At 42.0% G+C, this 19049-nt stretch overlaps 1 protein-coding gene across 1 annotated transcript in view; it reads left to right on the top strand.

The window, feature by feature from the left end:
- The window catches only part of EFHC2 (EF-hand domain (C-terminal) containing 2), a 74253-nt gene that overhangs the window by 46207 nt on the left and 8997 nt on the right, over positions 1 to 19049 (top strand). Inside the window, exons 10-14 of the mRNA XM_015409801.1 lie at positions 1696 to 1892; positions 3457 to 3590; positions 7360 to 7557; positions 9250 to 9342; positions 15433 to 15538. Coding sequence (XP_015265287.1) covers positions 1696 to 1892; positions 3457 to 3590; positions 7360 to 7557; positions 9250 to 9342; positions 15433 to 15538 — 728 coding nt within the window. The remainder of the gene's footprint in view (positions 1 to 1695; positions 1893 to 3456; positions 3591 to 7359; positions 7558 to 9249; positions 9343 to 15432; positions 15539 to 19049) is intronic.

Raw genomic sequence — 19049 nt, forward strand, 5'->3', positions numbered from 1 at the left:
TTGTCTGTAAGCCATTTTTATCCTCAATTAATATTAAGCCCTGAAATAGGTAATGGACTAATGTTAGCACAAGAATTCTGCAGTAAAGTGCATTTCTTTTAGCTTAGTTGCAAAATTTCATGGACGTTTGCTGCAGAACTTCATGGAAGTTTATCTGTAGCTTGAGCACATATCCTTATGAAATGCCAGAATTATGATGGTGATGCCTAGATGTTCTGTTCCTCTCCACTCTCATTTTCCTCCTACCAGGGTGGTGACACAGCACAGATCTTTCAGGGAGTGGTAGAAGAATTGTGAAAGGGTTGCACTTTACTTTCAGTCATGCAAGAGAATCTGTGATGAGGAACTGTTGAATGAGGATTTTATGGAAACTCTTTCTGTAGTGCTGCCTCTATGCCAGGATAAACACGATGATGTGTTTTACAAGTTTTACAACCTCCTCCTGTCTTCCAAAATTTAATGGGTCGGGGGGAGGGGGAGAGAAGCTAGTTTGGATTGTATTGCCACCTCTATGCTGGTTTGTCATTGTTTGGCCAACCCTTTTTCATTGCAAGCATGCTTTCTTTATACCTTAAGCATTAAGAAAATGTCTTTAGTGAGTCAAATCCATAATCAATAATGACATTAAAAGCTTTTGTTGACTAGGTAATTATGTAGCCACCTTCTCAGACTGATAGTTTTTTATGTGTCAGTAACTAAGTAGGAAAAAGTTGGTTTCTATTCTTGACTCTGAATGTTCATGCTTTTACAGGATTAAGTTGGACCCTGATGATTACCTTAATGCATTTTTCACCTTTCAGTTTTGTTTCACAAAGATGATTTCTGCATCAAACTCTGGATGAATAAGTACTCTGGGTTTTGCAGTCATGTATAATTGTTACTCTAAATGGCCTTTTGCTATATAGTCCATCCCTTTTTATTACACTTGCATTACCAAATAATACACACAACACCATAAAATGTTTCAAATGCACACTTTTTGGCTTTTGGTTGGGAATGCAGCTATAAACAGGAAATGAACCACAGACATACTTGAGTTTGCAGATTGCTTGTTCAGCACAAAGCATTACGGTTGGCAAACCTTCTCTAGAATGCGGTGAGTGTGATGTCAGTTTCCTGCACTCTGCACAATGGCAGTGTCTCAGTTTCAGACACTGGAAAAGCTCTTTCTCTGGGCATGTTATTCTTTGTAAAAATACAACACTTTTACAACTGCTTTCTTCAAGCAGATGATATAAGATGTACATTACTTTTATGTGACAGAAGCAGTTTCATCTGTACAGTCTCGCATGCAAACATGCTTGTAATGAGAGGGAAAGTCCTTAAGTTATATTTCAACAAGTGTGTAGGCCATCAGTCAACTCGTAACCATTTCTTTGCCTTATCACAACTATGGTTATGATTCAGTACAGTACAGTTCACAGGACGGATCAAGCACCTGCCATCCAATGGTTTACCAGTTTAAGAACGACTAAATGCACCCGGTTTCTTATCTGAAAGTGCAGTTTCCAGTACAGGTGTGAAAAAAGGCAAAATTTTGTGAGAATAAAAGAGAAGTATTTGATGAACATTACATTTTTTAAAAATATGGAAATTTGCTACCTAGGTACAGGCAATTTGGTCTGGGTGACTGACTGTTTTAGGGTGCAGTCTAATACATTTCTCTAAAAGATGCAGCTTGTTGTTTTGTTGCAGGGGTAATTGGTGGGAAATTCCTGGAAAGAGGTCGTGTTCCAAAGCCCGGGCAGGAGGTCTTTAAGAGTGAAATGTCTGAGTACTACACGGCCCAGGATCTGTATATTGGAGCCAAAATATGTTTCCATGGCCACGTCTTCCTTGTGGTGGATGCTGATGAGTATGCTTTCAACTACATGGAGAAGCATGCAAATGAGGCAAGCTGTGTTTTCCAATCCTTATTTGGCCTTTGAGCCATATGAAGTATTATTATCTAGCTTCAGTAATGGTTGCTCTGAAAACCTTTGTTTATTCATCCCAAGATCAACACACAGCCAACACTGTTTGACTTGAACACATAGTGGTGCAATTTGTCCATTTCTTCAACCTACTGCATGCAAAATACATATAAGATAACATGTTTGGTAAATGTCATGGAGTTTCTATGTCCATAATGATTCCAGTTTGCAAATTTACTTTCATAGTATCCTAATCCTGCCTTTGTTTCCATAAAGAACAAAACTGAAAAAGCAATAAAAGGGAACTGATGATAGAGTCTGTGCTGTACCAGTTAATTTTCCCACGCAACAGATAAAGGAACTGATGCTAACCAAACACAATCTATAAGAATATCTGATAGTTGTTATGGTTGCCTCTTGCCATAGCATTTGTGCAGCCCTCCTGAAGTAAAAGTGTAACCCAGGTTGGAAGGAGCTGTAAATAGGATGTTGAAATGGATAATGTAGTCTTGGGGGCATTTCTTTGGATTGCACATGTTAGCTACAACATCCAGACTGTTACATTTTTAGACATAGTGATGCATTTTCTCCAGAGGTTTCAAAAGAGGGTCTGAAACAGAATTTGCAAATCTTTACTACTGGGAATAAGATTAGGTTAGATGACAGGTTAAACATAAATTGAGGGAAATGCCAACCGAACTCACATTTGATGTGTGACCTAACAGTTACCTCAAAAATAGTGTGTGTGGGGCTAAATCATCTCCCAAACATGATGTGGCTGCAGACGGGTTTCATCATTCCCTCCTTTCTACCCCATGGACTTTGCTGGCAGAAAAGGGCAATGGGGGTGGGCTGTTTGTCCTATTGCCAATTCCATATGTCTACCCGGAAGGCATGTGGAACTGGCAGTAAGACAAACAGCTTGGTTCTCACAGCCCTTTTCTGCTAGCAAAAGTGCACAGGGTAGAAGGGAGGGAATGATGAAACCTCACCTGCAGCCACATCGTGCATGGGAGACACACCCCCCCCATTTTGAAGGTGAGTCCTAGGTCACATGTTAATTCAACGGGTTGGAGTTTCCCTCACCCAACTCACGTTTTTACATATAATCTCATCACACCCTAAGGAACTTAAGACACTGAGATGCAGTTCAGGTATGCGTGTGACTTTGGGCCAATGCATTTAGTTCTCTGCACCCAGTTTCTGAAGAGCTGTTTATCAGCCTAGGTGAGATGACTGCCTATCTTTTGGTTCACATTTCATATCAACATTCAGTGCAAACTCTGTGCTTTCCAGCTTAGTGCACTCCTTGTTACGGAGCAGTTGCACAATATGCAATAGATGATCAGCCTTTACATGATTTCTTCAGTGCATGGACAGGTTCACATGCATTCTCACCTGGCCCCATTTTATATAGGTGTATATCATAAGTAAAAAAACCCCTGTTATAGTTTTTGGTCTTCAAATTGTTGTACATTTACTAAAAATGATTTATCTGTTTTGAATATATCCTCTGTTCTTTTCCCCTACCATCTATTTTCAGTTTGCCATGGCCAATATCAGCACCATCTTGAACAAACTGAAAGCAATAGGAGAGCCAAAGTCAAGAGAGATTAAGCAGATTTTTGCAGCTACTGATCCTCAGCATACCACTGTTATGGACTATGATGAATTCAGGTAAGACGGTGGAATACATGTCCCAGAAAGACAGTTTAATTCAGTGCTCTTAAGTTTTAGAACTGCTTCTGTGTGAGGTCCCCATCAGTAAGAAATAATGAGAAAGTCCACAGGACTGTGGATAATCTGGCTGTCTTCATCTCACAGACCATAAACAGGCTTAAATATTGCAGCCTTTTTAGTAACAGAGGAGCCATGGAGCTTTCTTTTGACCTGCTTCGCTGCATGTTGAAGTTTCATGTGGGATTCTGCCATCTCTCTGCTGCATCTGTACGCAGGATAATACAATTTTTGACATTTCACACGAGTAATCGCTTTAAAGTTTATTTTGATTTATATCTCAACAAATCCAAAGACTCATTGTGGCATAGTTCTCATTTTTATTTCATTCTTTTTCAAAAGATCTCTGAACAAGTACATTGTTCAGTCACTTCCTATTTTATCTTTAAAACATCCGTGCAAGGTAGCTGAGAGAGCATGACTGGTTGCAGCAGGTCACCTACTGAGTTTTATGAATGAAGATTGGTGCTGGGGGGGGCAACAGTGGGAGGGCTTCTAGTGTCCTGGCCCCACTGGTGGACCTCCTGATGGCACCTGATATTTTTGGTCACTGTGTGATGGAGTCTTGGACTGGATGGGCCATTGGCCTGTGTTATGTACTGAGCTGGAATGCTACATAGGACCTTGACCAAGCTTGAGTAACCAAACAATAGACAGCCAGGATCCTGGAAGGAACCAATTACGCCAGAGTGGGAGTGTAAATAGCCCATCACTGGGTGTGGGTGTGTGTTGGGTGTGGTGTTGGGTGCACATTTAAGCAGAGCTGTGGTCCTGCTGAGGTCGTCTTAGAGTTTAGCTGAAATCACTAATAAACTATGAGCTGATCACTCAACGCGTCTGAACCCAGTATATTTCACTGGCGACAAAAGTGGGATCCTGACGAGCAAGCCTGATCCAGCTGATAGCACTGCATCGCGCTCCAAGCCCCAGAGCCCCGTGGTGTCGGACAACGGAACCGTTTTCACCTCGGGTGATTTCCAGGAATTCATGGGCTGTTACACAATCCGACACATCCAATCCGCTCCTTTCCAATGGCCAAGTGGGATGGTGAGGACGACCAAAGAGTCCCTCTGGAGGATCATCCCTGGAGACTGGGATCACCAACTCGCCGTCTTCCTTTTTGGCCATCGGGTGACACCGAGCATCTCCACCGGTCGCAGCCCCGCCAAACTCCTCATGGGCCAGCATCTAACTACCTGCTTAGATAGGCTGCATCCGGATCATGCTCCAGAACACCACCCGGCGCTTGAGAGCCAAGCTACGCCCTGCGGGTTCTTCCCAGATGATTCGGTCTATGCCCGCAACTTCTCAAATGGCCCAGCGTGGATTCCCGTGAAAATCACTAGGGTAACGGGGCCCCTTTCCTATGAGGTGTCCACCGAAGATGGCCAGGTGCTGAGAAGGCACATCGATCAGCTCTGCAGCCACCTCCTCCCAGCAGAGCCTGAAGATCTCGATGTGGAGCTGCCCCACCCCCAAGAACTGGTGCCCGAAAGGGAACAACCAGCTACTGGTGACCTGCCAACGACCAGCGAGCAGTCAGAGGAACCAGCGGACGATGCGCTGGAATCAGCAGATATTGAGAGACTCAAGGTTGTGCCAACCCCGCCACCTCCCGTCAGCACCGCTGCGGCGCCAGTGGACTCCAGACCAGGAACCCCAGCCCCACAGTCAGAACTGCATTGTTCAACCCAGGAACGACACCGTCCCGCATATCTTAGAGACTTATTTTGTTAAAGGGGTTCTGAACTTTGGGGGGAGGGGTGTTATGTACTGAGCTGGAATGCTACCTAGGACCTTGACCAAGCTTGAGTAACCAAACAATAGACAGCCAGTATCCTGGAAGGAACCAATTAAGCCAGAGTGGGAGTGTAAATAGCCTATCACTGGGTGTGGGTGTGTGTTGGGTGTGGTGTTGGGGGCACATTTAAGCAGGGCTGCGGTCCTGCTGAGGTAATCTTAGAGTTTAGCTGAAATCACTAATAAACTATGAGCTGATCACTCAACGCATCTGAACCTAGTATATTTCAGCCTGATCCAACATTGGCCTCTCTTATGTTCTTAAGATTTGAGCCCAGGGCTTGCCAAACTATAGTCTGACACCACTAGCCATGCTGGCTGTCAAACATGAGAATACATAGTTGTCAGATCTTGGAAGCTAAGCAGAATTTACCCTGATTAGTATTTGGATGGGAGACCACCAAGGAATTTCAGGATCGCTTTGCAGAGGAAAGCAATGGCAAATCACCTCTGTTAGGTTCTTGCCTTGAAAACCCTTTGGGGTCACCATAAGTCGGCTGCGACTTGATGGCACTTTACACCCCCCCCCCCAAGAAAGTCAGCAGTATACAGAACAAGTGTGTGTTTAATGCACGTAATCATTTTGAGTGACCTTTGCAAACTAATGTCTTTAAATCGGTTACACTGCAACTGGTTTAGTAACTCATATAAGTTTTTAAAATCTGAAATTTCCTTCCAGTCCATTCTTCCTTGGGTGCTGACAAAACAGATATTTACAGATGTCTTTTCTTGCTCAGGGTAATTGTTTACTTGTTGTTCCTAATATAAAATCATTCAGAACAAGCTGGAATGTCTCAAAGCGTTCACTGTCTCTGTCTCAAAGCGTTCACAACCTCTAACTCAGAAAATGATCTGTAGTATAGGATTCTAATGAAATTTGGCTTTGCTGTACATATATAAGAAAACTTGCTTGCCTTGTTTTATTTCCATGTTATAAGAAATAGCCGATATTCCTATATGTATTTGATCAAATATTCTAGAAGGTAGTTTATGCTTGATGAGTAGATAAAACGAGCATACAATCTGATATGCAGATGACAGTTTTGCATTTCATTGTGCAGTGGAGCTTGACTAAAACAAGCCTTGATGTAGCTGCTGGTTAAACATGAACCCTATGATGAATTGCTGTGATACTAGGCCAATGTAGACAATACTTTTTAGTCTCATAAATGTTTCCAGCTGTCCCCCAGTGTGTGCTTCATGTGAACAACTGTAACTTGTGAATGAAAGTTCATGGATATTGACTACAGTGGGTCCCATAACCTTGGAGGCATATTTTCTGCTCTCAGCTGCATACTGCTGCAGCCTAGTATTCAGGTGCCACAAAGAACATGACTAAAGAAAATTAAAATATTAAAAAGAGTTCCTTTAACCCCTTCTTAGTTTTCCCATCAGCTGTCAAGTCCCTAAAAAGAATGCTTGAAATTCTTCTTAAAATGACAGCTGTACCATCCATGTATCTTGGTAACAGAAGAACAGCTTACCTTAGACTGTTCTTGCAAAGTGTCTGGTCCAGTGCTACAGCATATCTGAGAGATGCAAAAGATTATTTGCTAGTCCGCTCTTTAGATGTCCCTCTTTTTCATAAGAAGAAAACTGTTTCAGTCCAGCTCTGCTTGTGCTCCTACATTCTTCCTTCCAAAGCATTCTTGTGTAGAAGCTTTGAAGCTTCATCAGACTTGGAGTTCCAGACTGCAGTTTTGTTGTCTCACTTTTAAGTTCCATAATGACGCACAACATAGGTGTTTCTCACTGTCTCGTCTTAAAAGTGTACCTAGGAAGATGAAGCCTACAGGTTCTTGGACTGAAAGCAAGTATCACTTATTGACCTGAAGTACTTTCAAAGGTATTTAATTGCATATAGTATTTTCTTTCATATATACATAATTATTTATTTTGAATTTCACAGAAAAGTGATGATGAATATCTCAGATGGAAAATTATCAGAACATGAAATTATGACTGTTGGGCGATATTACAGTGTAAGAGATAAGAATGAAATGGACATTACATTCCTTCTAGCTGTGTCCCAGGAGCATCTGAAGAAAAGTAGCTTCGAGAACTTTGGTCAACTTTTGGCATCCTTTGTATACAATGACAGAGACAAGTAAGGATTCTGTTTTCTCTCCGAAGACTAAATGTATTAATTCTCTCCTGTCTAAGAAACGAGAGAATATAGCATTTCTTACCAAACTTGCTCCCAGTGTTTTTGCAGAAGAAACGTGGCAGGAAAATTGCCCAGTTTCATTCTGAATGCTGGGTCTGCCCTGCTAACGTCTACTAACCACAGTCCTGATGTGATCTATCTCCCATCAGCATAGGGGAACCAACATTCTGTTGACATAATTCAGTCATTGGTTTTAGTTGTAGAGAGTTTAAAAGATTATTAAACTGCCTTTTGAAATCTGTGGGAATTATAACCTGATTCTAAATACATTGAGTTGTATCCAAAGGTGTCCTGTTAGGACTGGAAGGTACCTCCACTTGTGCAAGGCAGCAGGGCTCTATAATTTCTGTGGGTTTTCCAGTTGCAGCACAGTCTCCCATGGTGCATCCATCCCCATGTGTTTGGATGGGAATATTATATTGCTTAAGGCCAGATCATTTGCTATGTTAGTTTGCTGATGACTCAACAGCTTTGCTTCTTTCATTACATGAATGCAAGAGACAAATGTGGCTGAAGTGCAAGGCCGCTTCAGTGACAGAATGGCAAATGGCATGCTGCTGTTTCTCGGTGTCCCTTCTTCACTGGACATGCTTTGTCTTTACTGTGCTAAGTATTCTATCACACTGCTTGGATTTCATTACCACAGTAAAATGTTTCTGATAATGTTAACAAGTTATAGGCCAAAACAGCTTAGTCAGCTCAAAACTCTAGATTTAAAAGAGAAGATAAATATTTCTCTGTTACTAGCACCAAAGTCTTGGAGGCAGAGTCCTTGAGCAAGCAGAGTAGTGGGGAGGATTTTGTTTGACTGAGGTGTGGCAGGCAGACCAAACATATGCCTGGAGATTTCTTTTTCCTTTTCCCCTGCCAAACAGGGTGGGGGAAGAGGGGGGCAAGAAGGCCAGAAATGGTTTATTTCCCATTATGCACAGGTCTTCTTCCAGCAGCCTGCAGTTGGCTGGTGGCTGGAGAAGGGGAATGTTGCTGTCCATATCTGCTGGCTTTTTCTGGATTCAAAAGCTATGCTCAGGCATCCATTTTAGCCTTAATTTTTAAGTCAACATTAAAACTGGTGTATGCATGAATCTGGCTTATTGCTAGGCTTGTTCACAGGCCTTGCTCCTCCCCTTTCTTGAATTTATATCCCAGTTAGAAACTAACTTTGGTTACCTGTGACATATGGATGCAGAAGTGTGGATCACCTGGAGTTAGCTTTCTTCCAAAAAACTAGAGTCCTGATAGAATCCTATTTGGGATGTGTGTGTGGATGCTAACTACAGTTAACTTGTGCACGCCACATTTGTACATTTTTGGAAATCAGAGTTAGTTTCTAATTCATATTCCCCATGTGAGGTAAACTTGCAAGCCCAGCAACAAGCCAGGTTTGGGCACCTGCCAGTTTAATGTCAGCTCAAAGTATAGTCCAGATGCAACCCAGGCTTCCCTTCAGGGATCTGCTCAAGGGAAGGGTCCTTACTGCCAAGGTTTGCATAATTTTTTTTTCTTTTCCACAAGTATTTCCTTTTTTTAATATACACCTTGTATCCCTTTAAAAGATGATTCTCATGTTTTCATATTTCAATATATTTAAGAAGCACCTACATATGAAAAACATTATTTCTGTTTGCACAGGTGTGGACTGTTGCCCAGTAACAAGTGCAGGACTATTTGCAAGTCCTTCAGGCTGCCCATAGCGGATGATCTCCTGCGAGCGCTACTGGCTGCGTAAGTCTGATCCCACAGTAATGTTGTTTAAGTACATAGACAGACCGCAGCTTGTCTGAGGTGTGACAAGTCAGTTATAATGGAGACAAGTGATCATTTTTAATACAATAGATGATATTTTAGTAATGTGTATACATCATTACTCTCTGTGTCGTATTCATATATTTCTTTTGGGCCACTGTCCACTCTCATCAAACAGATTTTGAAAGTTTTTGAGACAATACAAACACTTGCAGGACCATTTACTCAAAATGAGCACGGGATGAGTATATTCCTTATAAGAGACCCCTCCTTCAACTTAATTTTAATTTCCCAAAAATCTACCATCTGCTTTTTAGTTGTAAACTGCGAGAAATTCAGCAGTTCTCATGGCTATGCGTACGTCGATGCTCTCTATTGATCCCTTTGTATGTTCATGTTATAGTAGTTTTCTCTCAATTACGTGTAATCCCACTATAGCCCTCTGATTTATTACATTGGGGTATTGAAATATACACATTAAAAATGTGCTGTCCAGACAGCTGTTTCAGTAATGACACTGTAACATGTTTCTGTGCAGAATGCACAGACTGTAAAAATAGAAACTAATTTTTTGAAGCCTGTGCCACTCTAGGAATATAATAAAGTTATATTTACATAAAGAAAACTAAGGGTGACAGTTTGAATTGTATTTGTTGTTTGGTTTATTGCAGTAGTAGTAGAAGTTAGCCACAAGGTATAGGTAGGAACTCTCTGTCTGGGGCAAGTGATGCACTGTATTCTTGGTGCTGGGGGGGGGGGCAACAGTGGGAGGGCTTCTAGTGTCCTGGCTACACTGATGGACCTCCTGATGACACCTGGTATTTTTGGCCACTGTGTGACAGAGTGTTGGACTAGATGGGCCATTGGCCTGATCCAACATTGGCTTATCTTAGGTTCTTGTGCAGTCTCTGTGTAAGGGGCCCAGAGGAAGGGTCAGATAATGTGCTGAAAAAATGATGGGTGACTGCCTCTACCTGACCCAGTACTGCTTAGACTGCTCATTCTTAAATTTTAGCGGGGTTGATACCCATAGGCTGCGGTCCTACATACACCTTCCTGGGAATAGGCACCCCCTCAATTTGTGTAGATCTCTGCATGTGAAAGCACACCAGCCACCTTTCCCTCTGACTTGAGGTATTGTGAAATTTCCCCAATAATTGTCACTCCTTCCCATCTGTTGAGGACTCTTTGCTGTCCATCTCTGCCACCTTCCCGGCTGATCGCAAGAGCACCTGCCCTCTCTCTCAGTTCATGCTAGTTGGCTTCATCCCCGATACCGCCCTTCTAGCGAAATCACTGTTGGCATTCTTCTTGCCTCCTGTGAATGCCATATTTAGAACACGATCCTTTTGTGCAGGAAGCTATAAAGCAAAGGGTTAAAGGCTCTGGGGGATATAACCGCAGTATTCTGCTGAGGAGGAGAGGCATTTGTGAATGCATGAACTCTAGATTGTATTAAAAGAACAATTGTAATATATGATGTGCATTGTAAAAAGCAAATCAACAAGATCTGTTGTTTTTTATGCCTCATCAGAATCATAGGACATCAGCAGATAATGCTTAGGATTCTCCTTATTTTAAAGGCACCTTAATGAATGCAAGGCACTGTTTTTCAGAAATTCATGAAGTACAGACATTTCAGGGAGTTCCCTGCGGTAGGCAGATGGACAGTCTTGCAATTTGCTGCACGTTCATCATTTCTGACACCTGGTCATGAGCATTTAACAACAGGAGTAAAATAATTCATTTTTAGGACTCCCACTAACCTGAGTAAAATAAATTCATTTTTAGGACTCCCACTAACCTGAGTAAAATAAATTCATTTTTGAAACTCCCACTAACCTGAACTGCCAAAAGATGTTTTGGGACAGCCAGAATCCAGGAGTGAAATAAAGAATTCTGTCTCCTTTTCTGTAAAACAGTAATTTAAATAAATGCAACCAGGGAAGAGAATTATGCCCCATCAGTGGAGAAAAAAGTACTAGGTATTTAAGAGATGGATTTTAGACTTATAAACTGTGGAGGAACAATATGAAGGTGTATTGCATTCATAACCTGATTTTAAATGCATTTCATGAAGGTGAGAGTTTTAGCTAGTCTTTATTGCATGTATTGTATGATTGTTGCCTGTGGACATCAACATTCTCTGAATTGAAACCCAAGATATTTCAAAATATGATGTTGATCTTAAACATGCTACAGACCTATTTGTTGTGAAATACAAAATGGACCAAAGGAATGTAATACTTATCTAAAATATTGATTTAAATCAAATTTGCCATGGCAATTGGATTGTAATTAAGATGACTTCAGGCATCATAAGGGCTTTAATAGTTTCCTACAACAGTATACCATACTTTTTGGCACATTCTGTAAAAACTCCATCCAACAAACTGAAAACTGGAATGCGTTCCTGGTTATTTCCTGAGTTGTATAATACTAATTTTAGAGGTGGGTGAATATGTATGTGTGTGCACGTTTGATACATCAACCCACAGTTTGAACTTTTATGGAAACAGTGAAAAGATAAGTAGATGGATATTGGCAAGACAGTCAATAGTCTTTGGGGGTTTTTAAAAGAGAAAAAAGTCGAATGAGAGGAGCAAGAGAGGTAGATCCAGGTGCCTCCCCCTTCCTGCTCCAGTGCTGTGTAGGTTGTTATCCCTGAGCCTCAGAAGAGTTGTCATCCATATTCTCCTTTTCTGTGAAGCATCTTCTTCTGTTAAACTGTGTTTTGTACAATCAATTTTTGTACCTCTAACCTGCAAACTCTGTTCGTCCAAAAAGTGAAAATTCCACAAATAGATTGCTGTGATGAAAACTGATATGACATGGCAATATGGTTCTCTGTGGCATCATCACCATCAGAGGAGATGAAAAATAATTAGGATTGTATCTACTCTGCATACCTCAAAAAACCCTCCCATAAAAAAGCCTATGACCAAAATTTTATTGCACATGATTGTGCAATTTTTAATATAATGAAGCATGCATCCAAAAATCTGGATTGACTGAGTGATTTGGGGACAATAACTAGGAAATGTATGGTGAGAAGGGTTGAAAGTCAAAAGTGGCTCAGGAATATTAGCCACTGGAAAAGGACAAGGAGTTATCTAGGTCTTTGGGCTATCGTCACCTGCTCTTAAAAAATGTGCATCTCTGAGTCCTGACATTTTCACCAGGCACAGCTCACACATCTGCCAGGTTTTCATCCCCCTAGCCATGAGGGTTAAAATTATTGTTGTATCATTCTTCCCCAGTCTTTTTGGAACCAGCCAAATATCAATACTATACTTTAAGCACTGAAGGGTAAAACCTATTAATAAAATTACAGGATGTTATATAATGTAGCAATCTAGTGTTTCTCTGTTGGATTCTTATATGATGAAAGCTAGTGGTTATTTAAAAAAAAAGACTTACAAGAGCTATAGAGTTAGTGGAAGAATACTTTTTATCCTGCAGTCTATGTGCAAATCAGGTTTCATGCCAGTTGACTTTTATTGGGTGTGTTTGCTATTTAAACATAAAGGATTTGGGAATAATTATTATCTAGGATTTTGGATATAATCTCTAAAAACATGGGAATTTATTGGTTCAGTATTTTTATGTGATAAGTGATTGCTTGTCCCAAACCAGAAGAGTAATTTTAATAATGTAAAACATATTTGTGGCAGTTGTCCAGATTCCCCATCAGCAAGCAAATGCAGGAACACAGCTAGACCTGCTTTGATTTGGCTCAGGGGGTCACTACCATGATTTTCTTCTACTTGGTTTTGTTGGGTTTTTAATATCTCTAATTCAAACATAAATGTTTGATATTTCTCTCTCCCCTAACTACAGGAAAACTAATACTTTATTAGCAGTAATTTCTGCCTGTCCCTTTCGAGCTAAAATTCCTAGACCACTCAACTAAAAGCTCATGGTATATCATCCAAGATAAGGGCATTTAATATTCAGTTAGGATGCACTTCTTAGAATTCAGAGTGTAAAGTGAACTCTCTTTACCAAGTCCTCCCTATTACTAATGGCAGCTAGAGGGACCAAGACTCCCCCGCCAACACTTCAGGCTAGCAGGTCAGCAAAGGACAGCAAAGAAAGCAGAGAGGTAGAGGCAAAGAAAGCAAAAGGAAGAGGTCCTGTTGCTAGTCTGTTCATTTTGCTTTCCTTTGAATTTCTCTTGCTTTTTTCTGCACTGTTTATTCAGTGTAACAATTGTGAATCCTCCCACAAATAAAATGAATCCCTTTATTTTTAATAGTTCCACCATTTTGCTTTAGCCTTAGTTTTAAAATTTATAATGTATAATTCCTAAAGATAGTGGAGAGATTCAGTCAGACATCATGGGAAACCTTGGCTTAATTAAACTAACTATGCTTTGTGCGATTGTCTGAATGCAGGCCACTCTATTAACTATGGTTAGTTAGGATTTATAAAACCAAGACTAGAAGTCAGGGTTTGAAGTTGGTTCATTAATAAGGTTTACCAAGCAGGGCCTGGCAACCGTGGGATTTGGGGGGGTGGGGGCAGGCTACATGGGGGGGGCGAATGCTATTGGTAATAGTGTGACATTACTTCTGGGGATACTCAGTCAAAAGTGACATCATGTATTCTGGTAATTGTCAGAAACTCTATGGTAAAACTACAGTTTCCAGAGATGCATAGAGACAACTGACATCACTTTAGGGTTTTTCCCAGAAAGGACATCATACCATCAGCCCACCAGCAATTTTTTTTTTTCTCCTGCAGCCTCTTGAGCTGCAGCAGGAAGAGAGGGTTGTTTGCGGAAGGTCTCCTGCCATGAGAGGCCAGACAACCCTATTCATTAAGTATAGTTTTTACTGTGGTTGCACATGATGTCTGCATGTAGACATCCTGGTTTAATCCTGGCCTGTTCTCTGCTGATTCCCTCTCAGGCAACCATAAGTGAATAATATTTGACAAGGTAAATCACAGTTTGAGTGTCTGTGAGATGAATCCTGGTTTCATCATAGTCATCAAAATAAACCATGGTTTCATGTTGTGTCTGAACTAAGCCTCTGTGTTATGTATTTGAGATGTTTTTTGGGGGGAAGTGTGCTGGAGTGAAGTAGGAGAACTGAACATTCAGCATTCAGAGAGGTGCCCTTTGTGTGCATGGCCAGACAGAGAAGGAAGGCTGATCACTTGTTTGCAGGATAAGAGGAGGGGGACAAAGACTCAGGTCTAGGTTTCATCTCCACCTTTCCCCCCAAACAGGCAGCACTATTAGAACTGACAGCTCTGATAATTCAGGAGGGATGGATGTCTGTTCAAGTTCACCAAATAATATAATGTATCAAAAGAATAGCCTAACATATTAATTTTGTGCAATAGCTTGTCTGTGAGCTCATTTCCAGATACTGTTCAAGACATAGTCAAAGCATATTTTTAAATATCCAGTTCAAAATCAAAATAAATGAATTGCCTTAAATCAGCTTTATTTTCTTTTATTCAATGGCATTTGTTAATTTTTCTATTTTAGCTCTGCTTGAACAAGGTTTTTCTATAGATTTGCATTTGGTAGACCTAAAGTGATAAGGTTCATATTGTGTAGAAGAGATAAAAGTACTATATTAGAAGTCAAAAATACAAATTGAATACAATAATGTAATAGTATGATGATGATGATGATGATAATTATCATAAAATTAAGATTTATACATCAAGATATTGGGTTAGATCCTGATCGGAGGGGTGTGTGATTTGTGGTCAATTCTCCCTTCACACACAGACCTCTTATTCACCCTTTATGCTTTTCCTTGGGGGTTCCTTGTTCCTCAGGAGCAGCATTTCAGAGGGCATTCTGGGCTGCACTGGAAGGAGGGAGGCAAGAAAATTGTGTCCCACTGATAGAAATATTTCTGGGAGTGGATATTTTGGCAGAATCCAAACCATTATATAAAATGCAGAAAAGAGAGCGGTTTCCCTCTTTCATTAATCTATGTACCTGTCAATCTTAAGGTTTTAAATTACAAGAACACCTATTGTTGTCAAGTAAAATACTAGAGTACAATATTTACTGAGTATATGCATTATCCAATCTAATTTTAGGTTTGAAGATGGCAAGGAAAACGTAAATTATAAGAAATTAGTTGATGGGCTAAACTGGAGAGAACATCCAATTCCAGCTTTCCAGACCATCTTAATTCCTCTACAGGTAAATTTTTAAAAATTTCTGATCAAAAAGCCCAGGAATGTTATACATCAGTGGTAGTTTATATGCAGAATCAAGCATGTGTTTTTTAAAGACTCACACAAGTAATAAGGAATAACAAGTTTTACTTCTGCAGTTATAAGAACTACAAACCCAGTTCTACCAAGTCCCACTGGAAATATTGAGAGTGTTTATGCATTCTAAATATTCTGTACTATAAAGGAGATAGGATGATAGATGCAGGGATGGTACTTACCTTGAAATCAGAGACGCCAATGTTGGATCAGGCCAAAGGCCCATCCAGTCCAACACTCTGTGTCACACAGTGGCCAGAAATACCAGTGCCATCAGGAGGTCCAGCAGTGGGGCCAGGACATTAGAAGCCCTCCCACTGTTGACCCCCCCCCAAGCACCAAGAAGACAGAGCATCACTTGCCCCAGAGCCCCTAGCTATACCTTGTGGCTAATAGCCACTGATGGACCTCTGCTCCATATGCTTATCTAATTCCCTTTTGAAGCCATCCATGCTTGTAGCACCCACCACTTCCTGTGGCAGTGAATTCCATGTGTTAATCACTCTTTGGGTGAAGAAGTACTTCCTTTTATCCATTCTAACCCGACCGCTCTGCAGTTTCATGGAGTGCCCACGAGTTCTTGTATTGTGAGAAAGGGAGAAAAGTACCTCTTTCTCTACCTGCTCTTTCCCATGCATAATCTTATAAACCTCGATCATGTCACCCCTCAGTCGTCTTTTCTCCAAGCTAAAGAGCCCTAAGCGCTTTAACCTTTCCTCATAGGGAAAGTGTTCCAACCCTTTTATCATTCGAGTTGCCCTTTTCTGCACTTTTTCCAAAGCTATAATATCCTTTTTAAGGTGTGGTGACCAGAACTGCACACAGTATTCCAAATGAGGTCTCACCATTGATTTATATAGGGGCATTATTATATTGGCTGATCTGTTTTCAATACCCTTCCTAATAATCCCCAGCATAGCATTGGCCTTCTTTATTGCAGTCACACACTGTCTCGACATTTTCAGTGAGTTATCCACTACAACTCCAAGATCTCTCTCTTGCTCAGTCTCTGCCAGTTCAGACCCCATCAATGTGTATTTATATTTAGGATTTTTGGCTCCAATGTGCATCACCTTGCACTTGGCCACATTGAACCCCATTTGCCATGTTGACGCCCACTCGCCCATCCTTGACAGATCCCCTTGGAGTGCCTCACAATCCTCACTGGTTTTCACCACCCTGAACAACTTTGTATCATCCGCAAATTTAGCCACTTCACTGCTTACTCCCATCTCCAAATCATTAATGAACAAGTTAAAAAGCAGTGGACCAAGTACTGATCCCTGCGGTACCCCACTGCTTACCACCCTCCACTGAGAAAATTGCCCACCTACACTCACTCTCTGTTTTCTATGAACTAGCCAGTTTTTGATCCATAAAAGGACTTGTCCTTCTATCCCATGATTTTTGAGCTTACTTAGGAGCCTTTGATGAGGAACTTTATCAAAAGCTTTCTGGAAGTCAAGGTAAATAATATCTATTGGATCCCCCTTGTCCACATGTTTGTTCACCCCCTCAAAGAACACTAACAGGTTAGTGAGACAAGATCTTCCCTTACAGAAACCGTGCTGAGTCTGCCTCAATAGGTTTTGTTCATCTATGTGCCTACTAATTCTTTCCTTAATAATGGTTTCCACCAATTTACCCGGTATCGACGTCAGACTGACTGGCCTGTAATTTCCCGGATCTCCTCTGGAACCCTTTTTAAAGATGGGAGTGACATTAGCTACCTTCCAATCCTCAGGAATGGAGGCAGATTTTAAGGAAAGATTACATATCTTTGTCAGGAGATCTACAAGTTCACATTTGAGTTCTTTCAGAACTCTCGGATGTATGCCATCTGGGCCTGGTGATTTTTCAGTTTTTAAGTTGTCTATCAGTTTTAGGACCTCCTCTCTCGTCACCTCAATCTGACTCAGGTCTTTCAACACCCCTCCTGAAATCAGCATGTTGAACAGCATGTGCATGTATGTTCTTAAAAACTCATATCTCTTGCATAAATTCTGAGTAACCTCAGAGAAGCCAAGTTAAACACAAGGTTCCCAACCCCTTGATCTTCTTCGTGGTCTCTGTGCATCACACCCTTGGGATACACTGCGCCTGCGCTGAACCTTCTCGGTACCGATGGCTAGCAAAAAGGGATTTTCGCGCCTCTCCCAGGTCACGCGCCGGCTCCACTGCGCATGACCAAGGAGGGGCACGCAGATCCCGCCAGTTCTCTTCTGACCGCCGCGCTGGTAGGACGCCTTCTGCCTCGGTCTGCTAAGTACCAAACTTTTTTTGCTAAACTTGCGTTTAGTTAGTTTCTCTTTCTTTATTTTTGTAGTTAGCATTTTTCTTTCGGTGTTTGTTCTTTATTTACGTTCCCCTCCCGCTGGCCTATGGCCCCGCGGTGGGGTTGTTTCAAACGGTGTAGGACTTGCGGCCTTAAAATATCCCCCACCGACGGGCACTCGCTTTGCCTCGTTTGTTTAGGGGAGTCGCACTGTGTCTCTAAGTGCAGACATTGCCGAAAGTTTTCGAACCAGACGAGAAAAAACAGAGCAGCTCGTCTACACTTGGCCCTGATGGAGAAGGCACTATCTCCACAGTCCTCTTCACCGTTGGACACGTCCGGGCACGCCTCGATGTCCACCTTGGCTGCGGACACTTGTCCTCCCGTTCCGGGATCGTCGACGTCGACGGTCGCAATCGATGCTTCGGCACCGAAACGATCGACGCCGATAAAGGACCACCCCGTACCTTCCAAGATCCGGAAGCAGGGGTCATCCGTTGCCGTACCTTCCAAGATCCGGAAGCAGGGGTCATCCGTTGCCGTACCTTCCAAGATCCGGAAGCAGGGGTCATCCGTTGCCGTACCTTCCAAGATCCGGAAGCAGGGGTCATCCGTTGCCGTACCTTCCAAGATCCGGAAGCAGGGGTCATCCGTTGCCGTACCTTCCAAGATCCGGAAGCAGGGGTCATCCGTTGCCGTACCTTCCAAGATCCGGAAGCAGGGGTCATCCGTTGCCGTACCTTCCAAGATCCGGAAGCAGGGGTCATCCGTTGCCGTACCTTCCAAGATCCGGAAGCAGGGGTCATCCGTTGCCGTACCTTCCAAGATCCGGAAGCAGGGGTCATCCGTTGCCGTACCTTCCAAGATCCGGAAGCAGGGGTCATCCGTTGCCGTACCTTCCAAGATCCGGAAGCAGGGGTCATCCGTTGCCGTACCTTCCAAGATCCGGAAGCAGGGGTCATCCGTTGCCGTACCTTCCAAGATCCGGAAGCAGGGAGAATCATCTCCAGAACCATCCAATGTATCCTCCGATTCAGATGGCTTTTCTGAACATATCGAGGATGTAGATGCACAGCCCACTTCGCAAGATGTGGAAGCGGATTTACCTATTTCTCCATCAGAGGATGTTAAGTCTTATGGAGATTTTATTCAACGCATGGCATTA

The sequence above is a fragment of the Gekko japonicus genome, unplaced genomic scaffold (assembly GCF_001447785.1).
Source record: "Gekko japonicus isolate JY-2015 unplaced genomic scaffold, Gekko_japonicus_V1.1 scaffold4, whole genome shotgun sequence".
Lineage (NCBI taxonomy): Eukaryota > Metazoa > Chordata > Lepidosauria > Squamata > Gekkonidae > Gekko > Gekko japonicus.